This window comes from Mirounga angustirostris, unplaced genomic scaffold (genome assembly GCF_029215605.1).
Source record: "Mirounga angustirostris isolate CCGP_5_RB_7025 unplaced genomic scaffold, mMirAng1.0.hap1 SCAF_9, whole genome shotgun sequence".
NCBI classification, from domain to species: domain Eukaryota; kingdom Metazoa; phylum Chordata; class Mammalia; order Carnivora; family Phocidae; genus Mirounga; species Mirounga angustirostris.
Window position 1 is genome coordinate 98,788,412 of NW_026991717.1, and position 19,133 is coordinate 98,807,544.

The 19,133-nt window shown below is 39.8% G+C and overlaps 1 protein-coding gene and 1 long non-coding RNA gene across 18 annotated transcripts in view; one reads left to right on the forward strand and one right to left on the reverse strand.

Moving 5' to 3' along the window:
- LOC123861601 (uncharacterized) overlaps nt 1–19,133 on the forward strand; it is a 207,623-nt gene that overhangs the window by 90,130 nt on the left and 98,360 nt on the right. The gene's annotated exons all lie outside the window — the stretch shown is intronic.
- Nucleotides 1,945–19,133, reverse strand: part of FERMT2 (FERM domain containing kindlin 2) — a 95,772-nt gene continuing 78,583 nt past the window's right edge. For 5 of the 11 annotated variants that reach the window (XM_064571060.1, XM_064571059.1, XM_064571064.1 and 2 more), the window contains 9 exons: nt 18,685–18,819; nt 17,930–17,979; nt 16,380–16,504; nt 8,910–9,016; nt 8,550–8,771; nt 5,808–5,828; nt 5,069–5,193; nt 4,637–4,778; nt 1,945–3,226 (listed from right to left, as the gene is read on the reverse strand). In XM_064571060.1, coding sequence (XP_064427130.1) covers nt 3,053–3,226; nt 4,637–4,778; nt 5,069–5,193; nt 5,808–5,828; nt 8,550–8,771; nt 8,910–9,016; nt 16,380–16,504; nt 17,930–17,979; nt 18,685–18,819 — 1,101 coding nt within the window. In that variant the 3' untranslated portion in view covers nt 1,945–3,052. The other 6 variants (XM_064571061.1, XM_045900879.3, XM_045900880.3 and 3 more) reach the window with 4 other exon arrangements.

A 19,133-nucleotide genomic window follows, 5' to 3' on the forward strand; every position in this document is an offset into this window, starting at 1 on the left:
TGGAAGAGAGCTTGGTTGGTCTCCTGGCCCCGGTGACTTCATGTTCACATGAAACTGAGTTACAAAGCAGAAACCTGAAACTGTCTCTGGAGGCTCCGGCCATGTTGTCTCCGTAGACAGACCACTACCAATGGGGTTCCTCAAGATTCGTGAAGGGTTTGTTTTTAACACTATTGGGTAGGGAGAAGGAAATCTGGGTTCTACTTCTAGCTCTACCTTGGCACTAATTATAGCTTTGTTACTTTGAACAGGTCACTTGACCTCTCTGAGTCTAGAAAATGAGGATGGATTGTGTGAATCTTTAGAAGAGATCATGTACATGAACACTCAGCATGCCTCTTAATGCATAGCTGGTGTGCAAAAACCATGTCTGTTTGCTCCATATTAAACTATGCGGAGGTTGTAAAAATTCTAAGTTGTAATAATTCCTTGATTTCTAAAATAGCCATATGCAATGAACAAATGTGTTAACTGATCCTAGGTAGAAACCATGAGGCTCAGACCTGGTCCTCAAGGGAGTAATAAATTATTAGAGGCAATAATCATAATAAGGATGATTGCTCTTTACGTTCCAAAAAGGACCAAATTCAGTAGCTGTTTACAGGAGTAAGAAAATTTGGGGCTGTGAGGAAAATTGGAAGTATTCATGGAAGAACCTTTGAGCTCTTTTAAAATTTCTAGAACGCCACAAAGATGGGATTTGGGACAGGTAGAGGAGACTGGAAGAAAGTCTGCGGAATGACACGGTGGCAGGCGAGTGCAAACTCTGTCTGGAGAATGTGGGCCGCCCAGTTTGGGAGATAAGGAGGAGAATGCAGGCTGGGACCCTGACCATGGAAGACCTCTTAGCTCCTGCCTGGGGATTTGGCTGTTATGCTGTAGTCAACCAGGGTCATCAGAACTGACATACAGCCAGGGCTGTGCTGGGGCTGAATTAATGTCGAAATCGCTAAGATGGAAAGTGGGGCAAAACTCCCAAGAAATCAGCAGAGTGGCTATGAGACTCTACGGGACTCAGGTATGCCTTCGTCTAAATATATTTCAGGGCTGGGGTCCTGGGTGGTTCAGTTGGTTAAGCGTCTGCCTTCAGCTCAGGTCATGATCTCAGAGTCCTGGGATGGAGCCCCGAGTCAAGCTCCCTGTTCAGCAGGGAGTCTGCTTCGCCCTCTCCTTCTCCCTCTGCCCTTCCCCCACTCATACGCACTCTCGCTCGCTCTCAAATAAATAATATATATATATGTTAGGGCTTTCACCAAATGACTATACAAGTTGGTGACCTGTATTTAAGGTGAGGAAAGGGAATATATTATTTAATTTTTTTTTTTTTTTTAGTGGAAGGAGCCCTTATATTTTAGAGTGAGGTTTAGGTTTGTTAGGACCTGACCTTAGAGTACAAAGAAAAGCCATAGAGAATGTGATCCGAGCTTTGCTTCTAGAGGCTTTGGCATCGTGGCAGGCACAGGACAAGGACCTGAATTCAGGTGTTAGTGATAACAATGACAAAGTTTGCCTGAGGGAAAAATGAACAAGACTTGGCCTGATTAAATGCCAGAGCTAAAGGAGAAAGTCCAGGACTGCTGTTTTGTGGTGGAATGAGGATGTAATAGCACTAACAACGGAATAAATTCATACATGTGAGTTGTGGTTTTTTAGACCAGGAGTCAGTTTGCAGTTCAAACCAATTTGGCCCAAGTCAACAATGTCTGTTCAACTGTCGTATTTCTGTTTATATTTCGAATATTTAAATATTATGCAGTTCATTTTTAAGTAGCAGAAAAAGTGAGGGGGTGGAAGACTCTATCCTAGAGATTAAGTATCACTACCTGGTGATACTCTGGAATACCAGCAAGCTGTCCTCATAACGCAAGGTATAGGCAAAAGTTCATTTCATCAGATAATTAGTATGTAAACAGTAAAGACAAGAAGTACAAAAAGAAACATAAATAAAAGATTTTGCTTTTATTTAAAATAAAATGCATTTATACAGTCTTTAAACCATGGATTATTGGACAATACTGGTAATCCACCCCTCCCGGCATCCTTTTGGGTTGTGTGAGCTAGGAATTTTCTGACTAGCACCAATGCGGACTGTAACAGCGCAGCGGACGAGAACATGGCCAGTCCAGGCATTAGAGTTAAGGACACTGTGGCAAATCATGACTATAATGAAGTCATTCTTAATTTAGCAGGTATGAAAACTGCACATTAATTGTATTTTTAAAAGCATTTAATTAATGCAAAGATGCTACATCTAAGGCATTTGCTAGCTGTGAGTAGTTTTTTAAAAAAACTGTACAATTTTATAAAATTTGTGTTTGTACATTAGTTACACAAAATGCATACTTCATAGACCTTTACTTCATATTGTAATGCAAAAGTTGCATATTTTAGGCAGACAGTGAATATGCTGGTGAATACTAAAAGTGTTGTAATACAATAGGGTGTAAAAATAAAAACACAAGACAATATACATACATGCTTCTTCAAGGACAAAAACAAACCAAGCCTAACAGACTGATAGCATTTTCCTTCAAGGTCAAACAATGACATTATTAAATATCAGGCATCTTTCGCAGGCCTGATTTATTTGGGGGTGGGAGTGGGGGATGGAGAATCAATGGCTACCAGAAGTAGGTATTTTTAAAACACAAGATCAAATTAAACATACATTAAAACACATGCATTAAACATGATAAATAGACTTCATATAGTTTAAGCCCTGGATAGCTTTAAAGTAGATGGCTTAAGTTTCTTGGTTTGGCTAGCTTAAATTAAATCAGTGATTTTTTGCTCCTGACTTGCCCACTACTTTAGTTTTCAATTCATGGCCCTAAGGAATGTGTGCCATATTCAAGTCCATATATTGTATCATGATAGCAGATTAATAGTCGTGCTTGTTAGTGCACTTATTAACTGGTCTGGTAAGGCAAAAAAGTTTTCATGATAAAATGATAAATTTCAAGCTTACTTTATTAAGCAGCATATAACAACCAACAGCTTTCAAAGTTAAATATTGTTATGGCCATGGAGTTTCATTACACAGTATCTCTATTCACACCCAACCACTGGTAAGTTTGTAGAACATCTCTTCATCTAAACTCTCATTTTGGTCTTTTGCACGTGTTGAGAGAAATATGTAGCCACCGATGAATTCATGAACCACTTTGCAATCTACTTCAGTACAAATGAAGGACAATCGTACTTCATCTGCAAACTCTACCGTGACCTGGAACAAAGACCCAAGAACTGTCAGTCAGTCCCAGGAGAACTCCGTATGGTAGTGTTCTATTTAAAGTCTGCCCTCTCACAGAGTACTTGTTGATCCTCAATTTTTTTTTTAAATCCTAAACTTAATAATGCCTTCAATTCCAAAAGAATTAAGTTTATTAGCCCCTCCACCACTCCTTTTTAGTTTTCATGTTCTGAAAAGACTGAATGCAAGGGGTTTAGGTCATTATGTTCCCAATGGTCTCTGGTGATTCAATTAATGAGGTCTCTCTTCAAGGCCTGGGAGAAAACCTACTTCCTGCATTTAATTTAATATTTGCTCTAGATATTTAACCTTTAGGTATCATGTTTGAATACAGTAGCCCTCCCTTATCCATGGGGACTATATTTCTAGACCCCCAGTGGATGCCTGAAACTGTGGATAGTACTGAACCCTATATATACTATGCTTTTTTCCCTTTACATACATATCTATGATAAAGTTTATCAATTAGATACTATAAGAGATTAACAATAATAAAACAGAATTATAACAATATACTATAATCAAAGTTATGTGAATATGGTCTCTCTCAACATATCTTATTGTACTGTACTCACCCTTGTGATAATGGGAAATGATAAAATGCCCACGTGATGGGATGAAGGTGAAGCACACAGCAGACACTGTGACGTAGTGTTAGGCTACTATGGACCTTCTAACAATACGTCAGGAGGATGGGTCATCTGCTTCTGGACCGTGGTTACCACAGATAAGGAGAGATACTACTGTATTTCAGAAATATGAGATTCTATGCAGTAAGAGAAACTGATACAACAAACCTAATGATCCCAAAACCCATGGCTTATCAGTAGAAGACTGCTTATTTTAAATGCTATTCCTTGTACTCCAAGGCTAGGGGCAGCATGATATGTAGGAGTAGCTGTGCCAGGTTTGACGCCCTGAGCGTCTGAGTTTGAATTCTGACCCTGTGACCAAGTGTGTGGTTATGGCAATCATGGCTGTCAGGCCTCTAAGTCTGAGTGTCCTCCTTTGTAAAGGAGGGCCAATCCAACCACCCCAGCAGGCTGTGGTGAGCTGAGAAATAGGGTATGAATGTAACAACATCTAGCATCAGCACTGGTGCAAGGGAGGCCCTCAATAAACAGTAGCTGCTACCATGACTGACAGGGGTGTACCATTTCCAGAAAACCAGCTTCTAAGCAGATCCTTATGTTCTTAGAATTCTAATAACTGGGCTAGTTATGAAGTGGACAAGTTTAATTGGGAAATGAATAACCAACCAGGTTTTATACTTTAAGAGGTGATGATACAAATAATCTACAGAATTTATCAGCCTTTTTATTCTTAACTGACTAATTCTTAGCAGAAGGGCTCTACATGCACTCAAGTTAACACTGAGCTTACCATTTTTATTTCCCAGTTTACGTTCCACTGTTTCATGTTACTGAAACGCCATGTTTTAATTGCGTCTCCTGTGCTGGCATCCATCCTAATCAGTCTGTTGTATGCAATCCCAATAAGTTCTTCTTTTTTTCCTCCCTGGAACCTACAGTATTAAAAACATACAAAATGTTTAAAAACATGTTGGTGGGAGTGGGAGGACATGCTGCTCTGGTTTTCTTTTAAGATGTGCACTTTAAAAAAAAAAAATGGTATCTTCACATAAGTAAAAATAGAAATCATTTTGAATTTTTAATGTAAAAATTACAAGTATAGAAAATAGGTTTCAAATTGCTCAATAGATCTCAGTAGGTACTTTAAATGTTTAACTGAAGTAGATTAAGTAAAAAGGAACAGATTAAGATTTATACACAAGTGTTTAGGAGAACCACTGACCTTGCAATAAAGTGTGTGATGCCAAATTCTGGTAACGACTGCCAAGCTTGAATAAACCTCATCTTGGCTTCAATTAGACTCATCTGAGCTACATTCTGATGGGCCTCCAAGATTCTTGCTGTTATCTAAACATGATTAAACACCACCTTTACCATCAGACAATATTCTTTCATGGGAGGATCAAGACAAAAAGTAAAAAAAAACCCTACAATCACGTATTGTTAAGAGTTGGAATTGGGAAATTTCTACAGCTACATTTGGGAATTTCAGTAAAATGATGACTCTTCAAAATAAACCTTGATATATTTCTTCATTAATGTCCGTTTCCATATATCCAGAAACAAGAAGTACAGTTAGGAGTACGTAACTGCCACGCTGGAGAGACATTCCAAGTATACACACGCATGTCACTGCTTTCATAAAAGGGCCTGTTCTAATCCTCTACATGATATGAGTTTTAAACTGAGCACCAAGACACAATTATCAGAGTGAGTACCTGGAACATAAATTTCTAGCAGGAATATTAGCACCTTTAAATTAGTACTTGAAACCACCATAATAATTTAAAATTTTTCCTATAGGAATCATTAGAAAAGTTAACTTTTAATTTAAATTATACTCCCTCTGGGATGATTACTCCCACAGAGTGGAAGGAAATTAATCCGTAAGAGGGGATTGTGGCTAGGGCTTTCAATATTTTATGATTTTTCTTTTTTTTTGGTAAATATGGAGAACTTACCAAATCTCTTATATAGCCTGGCTGTAGATGGCAATGCGAAGAAAGAAAAAGGAAGCAGAAAGACAAAAAAAGGCAATCAGAAAAATGGCAATGAAGCAAAGAAAAAGTTGCGGTAACCTGCAAACCAAAATTCCAGCCAAAAACCATGCAAAAAAAATTACTTTAGGTGGAAACCAAGCAAAGTAAATGCAAGCATGAAAATGAAAACAAGGAAGCAGCGATTACTTTCCATTTAGGATACTGAGAAATACTTCCAACATTATTTTAAGATTGTTAAGTGTTACTAAAATTATGGGTAGAGAATTTGTAGGGAAAAATAAAGAGCAAATACCCTTTTCCCTGCTCATTTACCAGGTTCTTACTGGTTAGGGTAGGACTAATGATTTTAGTAGCAAAATCAAAATTAATATTCAAAAACCTTTAATGTTTTGAGATTGAGTCCAATAATATGACCCATGCACCGCTTTTCAGAAATAAGCTGAAGGTATAAAGTAAGTGCAGTGACCATACTGTTTCTTTATTTACAAGAGAAAAGCAAACCCCTCAATTACCATCTGTTTTTTGCATCCTTTTTCCTGGAAGGGAAAATGAAGAGATGCTATACACTACACTAGGAATGGAGGTTGTACACATATTAGTCTATTTCAATTTGTATTCACATGGGTAAAACAGGGAACAACTCTTCTTTAAAATGTAAAAATCCGGTTTGGGAGTCATAGTCATGTTAAGATATATATAGCAAGTTTAAATAATATGTAGTTTTGGGGATTTAAAGTAGATTAAATATAACAGAATCTCTATTGATGGGCCCTGGTAGGAATGAAAGAGCCCATGGCCCGCATCTCTTCCTACTGGACTCCTGAATGCCACTGTATTAGATAGCTTAACGATTACTAAGCACTACATCCAATGACTAGTACAGCACCTGACACACAATAGCAACTATACTTCTGCCTGTCAGCACTTCCTAGGTCTCTACTTTCTGGGAACAACTTATAAATCTAGTCAGGGAAGGGAGAATTAGGAAAGATTATGCATTTGGTAAGAGGCCAACATGGAAGACAAGGCTGGAAGGATCCTTAACCATGGACCACACACATACTGCCATCCTGCCAGTTAAAGACAGTCAAATATTCACTGTTTTTGTCCGCAAGAGAATTTTCACTTGACAATCTAGCTGAGAAATCAGGGATAGAAAACTATCTTTTTTAAAAAGTGAAAATTATCACTTGAAAGGCTTCTGAGAAAACAACTCAGTACCTCTGACAACTAAACCAACATTTGGCAATATTCACAGTTACATTTTAAGATCTCTTTTTCCTGATACCTGACAGTGAAATGGTAAGCTTGCTAAGGTCTGAAATTCTTCCTTGCCTTCCGAAGGCAAATGAATCCACTTTCAGAAACAAGTTTTTTTTTTTAACAAGTAATTTTTAGGGATGCCTGGGTGGCTCAGATGGTTAAGCGTCTGCCTTCGGCTCAGGTCACGATCCCAGGATCCTGGGATCGAGTCCCGCATCGGGCTCCCTGCTCGGCGGGAAGCCTGCTTCTCCCTCTGCCACTGCCTCTCTCTATCTCTCTCTCTGACTCTCATAAATAAATAAATAAATAAATAAAAAGAAAGAAAGAACAAGTAATTTTTAAATGAAATAATTAAGAATAAAAAAAAAATGAAATTAGTACTTGATTCACTTTCCCTTTTTAACTTACAATCTACATTCCACAAAGCTCCCCAGGGCAGCATTTCCTCCATTCCTTACTACTCCCACATCATAGGACTGTGGGATAAACAATTTCCATGTAGCTTACACAACCTCTGAAACTTAAAGACAAATACTTGGTGACTAAAACTTCTGAATATTTATTTTTAGCTAAGTGATATCAGACCCATATGATAAACATTATATTTAAAGTTAAGAATTAATAAGCGTTCTGGGTATTTCATTGGGCCCTTTCAGTAATGTTTTAAAATTATTCTTTAACAGAGATAAAAATGAAACTACATAGAAATGAAATATTTATTTGAAAGGTCTTCTTCACCCCCCACCTCAGACTGAAGCCTTTGCCTTTTACGGCATGATGTTTGGTGTAGCGAATACTGGGGGCTATCCCAAGTGAAATTCCCCTGCAAAGAACCTTTTATGTTGTACCAAAGAACCATTTTCCTAAATAGCAATCCTTTTATGGTATTAATTTCCAGGAAAGGAATTCTAAACAGAGTGAACAAAAGCAGTGAAATTTCAATGAAAATTTACCAAACTCTGTCACATCATGTACATCTTGGTTTAGGTTCTTTACTGTTAAGAAAAAACAATGTTGAACTATAGACTATTTCCACCCTTACAAAGTTTATTTCCGAAGCTGAAAAAGTCAATTTCGACAGCAAGAAGAGTTGTTATAGATTTTGTTGGGAAATGCTGGCTGTGCTTTATACCCACACTTCATTATATAAGGAGTAAAACCCAAAGCATCCACACTGAAAGAACACCCCATTCACAGGGTGGTTTCCTTAGGTTGTTGCGAGTAAATATGCTTCCAACATCTTACCTCCTTATCTGTCCTATGAAAATGAGAAACATTTTTTTAAATGACCAATTTATATCTGCAGCCTATTTTATACTCTGGCCACCGGATATGAAATTAAGATTAAAAGTTTTGTATAAGAGGGGAAACTAAATTTAAAGTATGTACATAAAATCATAAAACCAGAAGAAAAGAGGTGAAGTAAAATGAATCAAATACCTGCTTGTTCTTGTACTTTTTTAGATAGCGAGGGGACACCAAACATTCAGGATTTATATCAGTTGTGATCTGCTCTGGTATTAACTGAGGATCTGGGTTTAAATGTTGCATCTTCAGAAAGGAAAGAATATTTTGAACTTCTAAGTTATACGAACTGTCTGCCATGGTCTTGCCTTTGGAGGCTAATCTGCAGGCTGCCATCCAGTGTGCATACTGCTTTTCCTGTTGAAAAGAAACACTAAAATATGAAATGTATCACATGACGGGTCCCTTTGAGTATAAAACGTAAGGATGACTGGTCTACTCATACTAAGGAATCAAAGAAAAATTGAGGGTTTTATTTTTAATCGGAAAACTTACATTGTCACAACGAAGCCAGATTTCATTCATGCCTTCTGCAACTGGAATCAGGAGTTTAATGTTAAATTTTTGCCCTGAAATGTTTACATCTGGGGTAACTTCACATCCTATAATAAAGAAAGTATTAAAATGGTCAAATTTACTTTTAAGAAATCCCAAGCCAATACAGGCAGCCCTCATTTTATGGTATCTTAACATGCTGAATTTTGCTATTTCCGGAAGAAGTTTTTCTGCCCAATAACTTTGAGGTGGAGCAGAGAGTCACATCTAATAGTTTGTGGCCTTCATAAAACTTGACTGAAAAGGGAAGGAAAGGGTACTATTAAAAAGGATATTACCCCAAAACACCATCCCACATTGTGGGGTTTTTTTTTTAAGATTTGTTTGAAAGAGAGAGAGAGAGCCCGACACAACCTGAGATCATGACCCAAGCTGAAACCAAGAGTTGGATGCTCAACCAACTGAGCCGCCCAGGTGCCCAAATACTGTTTTAATATCATTCAGTTCCTTGAACCTTAAATTATTTGGGGTTTTTACGTTTCTAAATGTATAGGGGTATTAAAGCATCTTTCTGTAATTCAATTCTAACTTAAAAAAAGTCATCTTATCAAAACACATTAAGTAATCTCTCTACCCAACATGGGGCTGGAACTCATGACCCCATGCGCTACCAGCCAGGTGCCCCAAGAATAAATAACTTTTATGATGCCTTTAAAAAAAGAAAAGGTACTGTGTGTGTGGGATTCCTAGTTTGAGCTGGGGTCCTATATGGGAGTCTCCTCAGGGCCCTCCTATGCCTCCATGGAAGGAAGAAGCCTAATGGCACAGGGGGAGGGGAGAGGAGAAGAGGGGAGGGAAAACACAGGCTTTCCTGATCCAACTGGATGCTCCTACGCACATGCCTCTTTCCCAAATTCCACAGTGCTGGAGCACTTAAATATTCACACTTACAAATACTTCGATTCAGAGGGTGAGCATCTGCACAAAAATGGTTTCTTTAAAACTGTAATTCCTTCATAGATAGGACTCAATACATAAGTTAACTTTATGCGCAGTTATTTTAGGAGCACATCTACTACAGAAGGTAATGTACACTTACATACTGGGGAAGTCAGCATGAAAATAACTGATATTCAGAACTTTACTGTCAAGTTTTCAGCAACACATAGATTTATGGGCTTACAAAATCCATGTAATCAACTCGGTTAAGCATTAGCTAGTAGCTTTAGATGGACTGAACATATACTCAGTTAGATGGTGGGATAATGGCTGTCATAAACAAGTAGTAACTGGTGTAATACAGTGGAGTGGAGCTCTGCCATCTGATTTAGGTTCCACACCTTTCTCTGTCACTTCATAATTATTGCCAATTTATTTAACATCTCTCCCCAAATTTCCCAACCTTAAACTCTACCTCACTGGAATGCTATAAGGACAAAAAGATAATGTACATGTCAAGCTCTTTAAAGGGCATTCCAGTTGTCACCCTCAATATGTCTCAGGACCATCAAGTAGGCTTGTAAACTGTTAGGGCCTGTGGTCTCCTTGCTCTTTGTACTTGAGCAAATTTCTCTGCACAGAGAGTATAAGAAACAAGATAATAAACCTCTATATATCCACCACATAAAAAGGACAAATTTTAAAACTGAAGTATCATATTAAAAGAAACAGAACATTTTAGATAAATGGGAGGTCTTCTCTCCAGAAGCAACTCCTATCATGAATTTGGTGGACTTTCTCCCCCTTGCTTTCTTTTAAAAATATTAGCTACAGCATTTAACTCTTTCTGTGCAAGTATTACAAACTATCGGTAAGTTGTGTGGCAATGCATTTAATCTGCAAAGTTAAAGAGATGTTTGGGGGCGCCTGGGTGGCTCAGTCGTTAAGCGTCTGCCTTTGGCTCAGATCATGATCCCAGGGTCCTGGGATTGAGCCCCATATCGGGCTCCCTGCTTGGCAGGAAGCCTGCTTCTCCCTCTCCCACTCCCCCTACTTGTGTTCCCTCTCTCGCTGTGTCTCTCTGTCAAATAAATAAAATCTTAAAAAAACACACACAAAAAAACACAAAGAGATGTTTGAAGATACGCGATCTTCTACGGACTTCATTAATCATTCAAGTGGATTTAAACTATACAATCCCATAATAATTAGGCCTCTTTTAAAAATAAAATATTGGGGTACCTGGCTGACTCAACTGGAGGAATGTGTGACTCTTGATCTCAGGGTCTTGAGTTTGAGCTCCGTGTTGGGTGCGAAGATTGTTTTAAATAAATAAACTTTTTAAAAAAGTAAAGTAAAATGCCAAAAAAACTAAAAAGCCCAGAGAGGTGCTGGTGTAGGTGCAGAGGCACTTAACGAGGCCACATCTCAGGCCACATTCACTCCGTGCCACCTTGGCTGCCTACTTCAATGGCAACATGCCACACTTCACTATAACCCAATTATGCTTCCTCTGAAATGTTCAATGCAAACAGCCCATTCTAATCACAATCTTCAATCCTCTCTTCAAACTATCTGAGGGACCCTCTGCTGCAACCCCTCAACTTTCTCCCCATCAGCAACATGTTTTCACCTCTTCCTTTTCCTGAGTTCAGCCTGCACACCATTCACCAGGTATCAAGCTCCAATTCCCTAGACTCACTGTCTTTCCATTATACACATTTACCAAAACCTTAACCTTAACCAGGGCTCAATCCAACCTATCGTTTACTTGCCTACATTAGGCTGCTGAACACTCAAAGGAGGGGAGGGGGAAAAAAAAAATCACAAAACCAAGCAGATAGGTTTCACTAGAAATTCATGGGACTCCCAACTTCAACCTGGCCCTCAACACTTGTAGTATTTCTGTGTTTTCAGACATTCTCAACAATGTTTATTTCAAATCTTCTCAGGCCTCTGATGCCACTCACTCTCAGTGGACAACTTCATCTCTTTTTTCCAAGAAAGCCATCAGAAGTGAGTCACAGAGCTTCCTGCCACCATGGCTGATAAAGCTAGCTGCCCTCAACTTCCACCCAGTGGAAGAGGCATCTCTCTTCTTAAGGCTCTCCTATCCAAGCAGGCTGAGTTTCCTGCCATCCCAGGAGCCTCAATCCATTAAAGAGATCTTCTTCCTCTCCCGAATACTAAATTTCTTTCTTCCTTTCTATTTCTAGTGTGGTGTTTCCATCAGCATTTAACTTCCTTGAGTTTCTCCCATCTTAAACCACAAAGTGCCTTTCTCCTCCACCTTATACCTCTCTGCTATTATTGCCCTCTTTCCTCCTTCCTTGTCACAGATAAGGTTCATCAAAAAGCTGTTTCCGATTTACTTCTCAGCGAGTACTTTGGCTCCCATACTCAAAAGGCCACTGAAATCTGCTGAATCTGTTCTTCATCAAGGCCACTAACCACCTCCAATGAGGTGAAATGCTATGGAGGCTTAACAATCTTTATCTTACTTTTCTGTAGCATTTGATGCTATTGACTACTGTCCTTTTGGAAACAACTTTTACCTTAGCCCCCACCATACCTCATTTTCATGGTCTTCATAAGCATTTGTTGTTTCCCTTGCAAGCTCCTCTTCCTCTAATCTGCCCTGTACCTCAAACATGGGTGTTCTGCAGGGTTCTCTTCTTAGCCTTTTCCTATTGCAAACAACTGTTCTAAGGCTGCATTTACCTTTAATCCTAAAACTGCTACCATCAGTATCTGCAGTGCGGATCTCCCGTGATCCAATGGCCTACAGGGTATCTTCAAGAGATATCCCCCAGGTACCTTGACTTTAAAATGACCCAAAATTAAACTCATCATCTTGCTCCCCAAACTCGGCTCTTGTACATTCTCAACCCTACTCAACCAACTGCACAAGCCAGAAATAAGTCCCTCCCATTGGCCTCTCCCAAGTCAATCACCCAGGCGGCTGACTGGGCTTCCTCAGGGTCGTCTGAATTGGCACGGTCTTCCCCATCCATATTGATCACCTTAATCTGGATCACAGTCACTGCTCTAAATTACTCCTCTATACTGTAGCCAATATAAATAGGATGGATCCTGTCATTTTCATGTTAATAATCTTTCAGTGGCACGTCACTGCTGCTAGTTTAAAAAAAGTCTCAACATTTTTTTTGTTTGTTTGTTTTTTTGTTTTAAGATTTTATTTATTTATTCATGAGAGACAGAGAGAGAGAGAGAGAGGCAGAGGGAGAAGCAGGCTCCCAAGGAGCAGGGAGCCCGATGCGGGACTCGATCCCAGGACCCTGGGATCATGACCTGAGCCGAAGGCAGACGCTTAACCGTCTGAGCCACCCAGGCGCCCAAGTCTCAACATTTTTATCCTCTTAATTCCTGCCAATTTCTTCTGCTATTATCACTCATCTTAGTAGGAATCAGACTCAACAGCCACTACGGAAGTATTCATCCTCCCCTTTGAACCCTACATTCCAGCAGCACAAACTCCCTGTGGTTGCTGATGCTTCTCTCCACACCAGTCTCTGTTCTCCACACCAGCCTCTGCCTGGACAGCTTTTACCAACAAACCTTCCTTCCATGGACCTCGAATTAGACCTTGGATCTAACTCTGGCATTATCTCCCCCACAAAGTCTACCCTAATTCTCTCCATTGTCACTGAACACTGATGTAGCAAGCACCGTTACCCCTTTGCTCTTCCTTAGACCTGTTACTTTTTTTTTTTATAAAGATTTTATTTATTTATTTGACAGAGACAGAGACAGCGAGAGCAGGAACACAAGCAGGGGGAGTGGGAGAGGGAGAAGCAGGCTTCCTGCTGAGCCGGGAGCCCGATGTGGGACTCGATCCCAGGACCCTGGGATCATGACCTGAGCCGAAGGCAGTCGCTTAACCAACTGAGCCACCCAGGCGCCCTGTTACTTACTTTTTAAAGTACTATTGTCTAGCAGAGGCCGGCTAGCTCAGTTGGTTAGAGCGTGGTGCTGATAAAGTACTATTGTCCAAATTGTAACTCTTTATCTCCCCAACATGCTCTAAACCCCTCAAGGGGTGGGACTGTCATCTGTTCTTTCTCATGTCTCTAGTATCTAGCACAGTTTACGGCACAGGAATTCACTATTTGCTTAACTGAATTTTTTACACCTTGCATTTTAGATGTCCAAAGGCCTTGGGAGAGCATCTAGTCTAAAACTCTCATTTCTTAGAGGATGTTATTGAGGTCCAAAGAGGCTATTTTTCTAAAATCACAGGGCTTGTTTAATAGCAGAGCAGAATCTATGCCATTTGATTTTTAGACTGGTGGTATCTTCGTTAGTGTGATGTGCCGGAAAAATGCTCTTTTGGGAGGAGCTGGAAGAGGCGGCACATCATAAGCCATTCTCCATACCAGGACTTGACTTCTCAGTCACAAAGGGAGAATGTTAAGGATGAGGACGCCTGGGTGGTTCAGTCGGTTGGGCATCTGCCTTCGGCTCGGGTCATGATCCCAGGGTCCTGGGATCGAGCCCTGCATCGGGCTCCCTGCTCAGCGGGGAGTCTGATTCTCCCTCTCTCTCTGCCTGCCACTCTGCCTACTTGTGTTCTGTCAAATAAATAAAATCTTAAAAAAAAAAAAAAAAAAAAAAAAAGGAAGGTTAAGGATGGAATAGGGGGGACAGAGAAGACAGATCTAGTCTATAGATCAAGAGTGGATATTCTGGGCTGGTCCTGGGCAACTTAGAAGAGAAGCAAGAACAAAACTGCAATGGATTCTAAGAGTAACAAATAATGAGAGACCCAAAAGTTAAACCCATGGTTCTTACAAGAGAAAGGCAGTGAGCCTAATTAACTTTTAGGAAAATTACAGAATTCTAACACATGGGCACATTAATCTTCTACCCAGGACAGGGATTTCCTATTTTTTAAAACAACAATTCAGAGGACTACTGGGCAGAACACAGATTTGGACATTTTGTTGAAATATAGTAAAAATATCCTAATGTACTATGTAGAAAGCAAAATTAAGACTATAGATCAAGGAAAGCACCTCTGTATTTTAAGCAGTAAATGAAATTGTTTTGGGAATCATTTTTGTCAATGAGTCAGGGACTCCGTTCTTGGGTACTTTTGTTCAAATATGGATATTTTTAGTTAGAAAGACATATTGCTTTACATGTAATCATAAATGTACATGCAAAATGTTACCCAAAGGAGAAATGGGCTGGGCCAATAGGAATTAACCCCCTGACCACCACCCTCACAACTGGCCTGCCAAAGGCAAGTGCTACCACCAAGAGGCTGGGAAACCAGGAGGCTGCCCTTGCAGCTCCACAGCCCAGAAGCACCTTGCTCCTTTCTCAATTCTGTCTCTTCAGCCCCTTAACTTAATCGGGAATTTAAGTCTCAACATGAATGCATCTGATTGGAATCAAAATCTCACTGGAAATAAGTCCAGAAAATGTATCTTAGTTTTCTGGCCTTTGCTGTAAAGAGTATGGAACGGTAAGATGCCAATCTACTGCATCCTGCATCAAGCACACTGGTGCCAAGGGTGTGGTGAGTGCAGTTCTCACTGCAAGTGAGCCAGGTGCTTTTAGTAAATATGCCCACAAGTGAAGGGCTCATCAACAATCTGCAAGACCCTGTAAAAAAATCGCGGCAGGAAGCAGCAAGATGTCCTCTAGCTGCCGAAGAACCAGCCCAACCTGGACAGGAAATTCTCCTTCTACCTGAACCATCCATCAGATAAAGGAGGTGAAGGAGCAGTATGAAGAACGAAAGAAGTCACCCAAATGGCAAATGAAATGGCGGGGGGGGAGCCAAAGCCAGTAGTAGCTCTGAGCCCCCAGCCAGGATCAGCTGAGGCCACAGGAAGCACATTTGCCTCAAATACCAGCCCCTAGGGACAGCTCTGGATTTGAAGAGGAAGCCAATGAGATTCAGGTTGTCAGCTAGGAGGAGCCTCAGAGGGGTACCCTGGGGCTACCCCAGAGACCAGACCGAGAGCTGAGTGTGGAACAAAAATGTGCAGGAAGAGTTACTGGGGAAGAGGAAGAACTTGGTCAAACCCCACAAGTGCCTGCGACCCCACTGCTGAGCCAAAAAAGAGGCTGGGGAACCTCAGAGGCATCAGCTTGTCATCAGTGAAAGTCAGAAAGATGAGCAGGATGCTGATAAAGAAGGGAGAAGCCAGCAAAAACAGAGGAGAGAACTACAACACGGATGAGAATGAAGAAAACCTGAATATCCCAATGCTGAAGATGAGAAAAGAGGTACCACAAATTCACTTGACAAGAAGAAAAGTGGTATCACTTCAAATGTGGACTGCACAAAGAGATTACAACAAAATATCCATGTGAAATTGAATATTCAAAACTGATAAAAACAACATAGCAAAAAGAAGAAGAATCTAGACCTAAAATAGTACCCAAAGGAGTAATGAATCTGCTGAAAAACTACCCCCCCCAGCAAAGTGAAATTTATTGACTATTAGCCAAGAGAAATTTCATTATCAACACCTGTCATTCCAAGGCTTCCCTTACCTCTTAGGTTCATCTGATGAGCTGGTGTGCCGCTGGATTCTTCTTTGCTCTTATAGCAAGAAATAGATGTATCTTTAAAGGTGCACCAATATTGCTTGTATCCTTTTAGAGTCAGCTTTTTTGGTCTACGTGTCAAATAGAATTAACAGAAAAACAACTTTTTAAATAACTTTATCAATAGTATTAGTGGCAAAGTTTCACATCATTAAAGTCTAAGGCCAAGTTGTACATATATTGAACTGAGTTCTTGGGCCAGTGTGTTCTATTCAATGTTGCTGTTACTGGATTTGCCTCTTCTTCATCAGTCTACTCAGGAATATCTCACAAAGAATGAATGGGCAGAGGAGAAAGATAGGAAGGCCAGGATTTGAGTACTTGTCAGTGGCAGCCATCTCTATCACTAGCAGGTCACATGGAAAGGACAAGAAAAGAAAGGTGAAGTAAATGTCACCAATGGGAAGGCTCCTAGGTCCTATAATCACCAGCAGGTTCTTGGGTGTGTGCAGGGCTGCCTTTGGGGCCCCTCTGGACAGGCAGGTGCACCTAGCATAACTAAAGTGAGGGAAGTGCTTATCTCTTTTAGGGGTGTATCTGAATGGTGCTTCAACTTGCCACCCCAATGCCAAACACAAAGAAAACAGAGCAGTCATGATGGAGAGTGGATAAGGAAAGGTGTGTAATGGGAGGAGAAAGGGGGTAGGGAGCTGCATCTGAAATCATGCCCCTACCTCAGAAACGATCCATATGGGGAGCTGTTCTAGGTTTAGCTACAGTAAATGGTTTATTCCATAATAGCTTTACATCTTATACTCCACATCACCTCCTCTCCTCTTTACCCTCTTGGCTTTAATGCCTAGCTCTCAACTGTATTATGCCTAGATTGATAAAAGTCTAGATAAGATACACTGGAATCTTATTATATAATGTTCCATGAACAAATGAATAAAATGCAATAGAATCTAGGGCTCTGAACAAGGAAATAACCACTGGCAATAATAGTTCATTATGTCCTGCTTTCACCCAGAGGGGATGCTTTATACTGAAATGCCACTGAATGTCTCAGAATCTGTGCAATGCAATCTAGGCTACACAGTCTTTGTTTTTCCCCTTTAAGAAAAGTTTTATCAGAAAAAAACAAGTTCCTGAGTATTGCAGTTTTAATTTGGTAAAGATGGTTATTTTCTCTCATAATTTAGTGTTTCTCTAACTGGTAAATGCTTTTACAGATGCATTTGCTAAACTTACAATAAAAAAATTTCAATAATATGAATGAGACTATGAAATTGGTATTTATCATTCATTAATATTTGGAATCCCTCCCCCCCCCCTTTTTTAAGATTTTTATTTATTTATTTGACAGAGAGAGACAGCGAGAGAGGGAACACTAGCAGGAGGAGTGGGAGAGGGAGAAGCAGGCTTCCTGCTGAGCAGGGAGCCTGATGCAGGGCTCGATCCCAGGACCCTGGGATCATGACCCGAGCCGAAGGCAGACGCTTAACCGACTGAGCCACCCAGGCGCCCCATGGAATCCCTCCCCTTTTTGTACTTACTTAAAAACTTTAATATAGTCAGCAAGTTCAGGAATAGAAGTGATGTCACCCTAGGGAAAGAATTAAATCATTTTCTCCTGATTTTTCTTGAAACTTGAAACTCTAATGTTTAGTATCTGATATCAATTATCAGCTTATTTTATAAGCAAAATTACATAAAATACAGATTATGAAGGTTTTAAATGTATAATCATATTATATGGTCATAAATTACAAAGTCATTTTCAAATGGCATAAAAAGCTAATAAAAGATGCGATTAAAATAGCAATTCATATAACCTTTAAGAACATATTACTGATTCTAATTCACCTAAAACTGTTCGTATCTGGGCATATGGAAATTCTGCAAAATCGTAACAGCCCTGAGGTAAGTGTTTCTTCTGTAATAACTAGTTCCTAAGCTTTAAAACCAAACTTAGTATTTAAAATTTTTCCCAAGATCTCTTCTCTTCTTTTTGTAATATTTCAAATGTGCAGCTCACTAAATGGATTTTGCCGTGACTTGAGACTACCTTTCACTCTGCAGAACTGTTTTCCCACTGCTCGTGAGAGAATGGGTCCGTATCACAAGATCTATCTTTACTGTATTTGAAGCACTGGAGACTAGAACAATACTAATTTCTGAAAAGTCAACACCTGTATTCTCGAAAGCATGAAATATTTCTCCACAGCCACCCAATACTTATGAGAACCTAAATCCACAAAAAGATAAGCATCAATTCCAACTAAACTAGTAGGAATTAGATTCACCCTACCAAAATTGTTGATGTTTTCCCCCCTTCCAAAGTGATCTCCAGGTCTGAAAGGGCAGCATCAACTTCGTCCACTTCTTTGTCACTGTTGTTCAAATGATTCTCTGATGTCATGATTGACAACTTATTGATGTGATACTGAAAATAGAAATGATAGTTTATTTAACTGTTCTAACTTTAAAACTTTAAAATGAGATTACTACCTGCATCTATACTGAATGCTTTTCATCACCTAACTTGAAAAGATGAAACCGTCCAAGAACTAGAATGATCAGAAAATAAACGGCACCTGAAAGCAGTGTCCCAGATATCCTAATAAATATTTATCCAAAAAAAGCAGGTCTTTGGACATATAAAAATGAATTTAGTTTGGGAAGCCCTAGAATTCAGAGTTAACATGTCCTCCACTAAGCTCCACATGAGCAGATCTTTTTTTACTGGTTTTCTCCCTC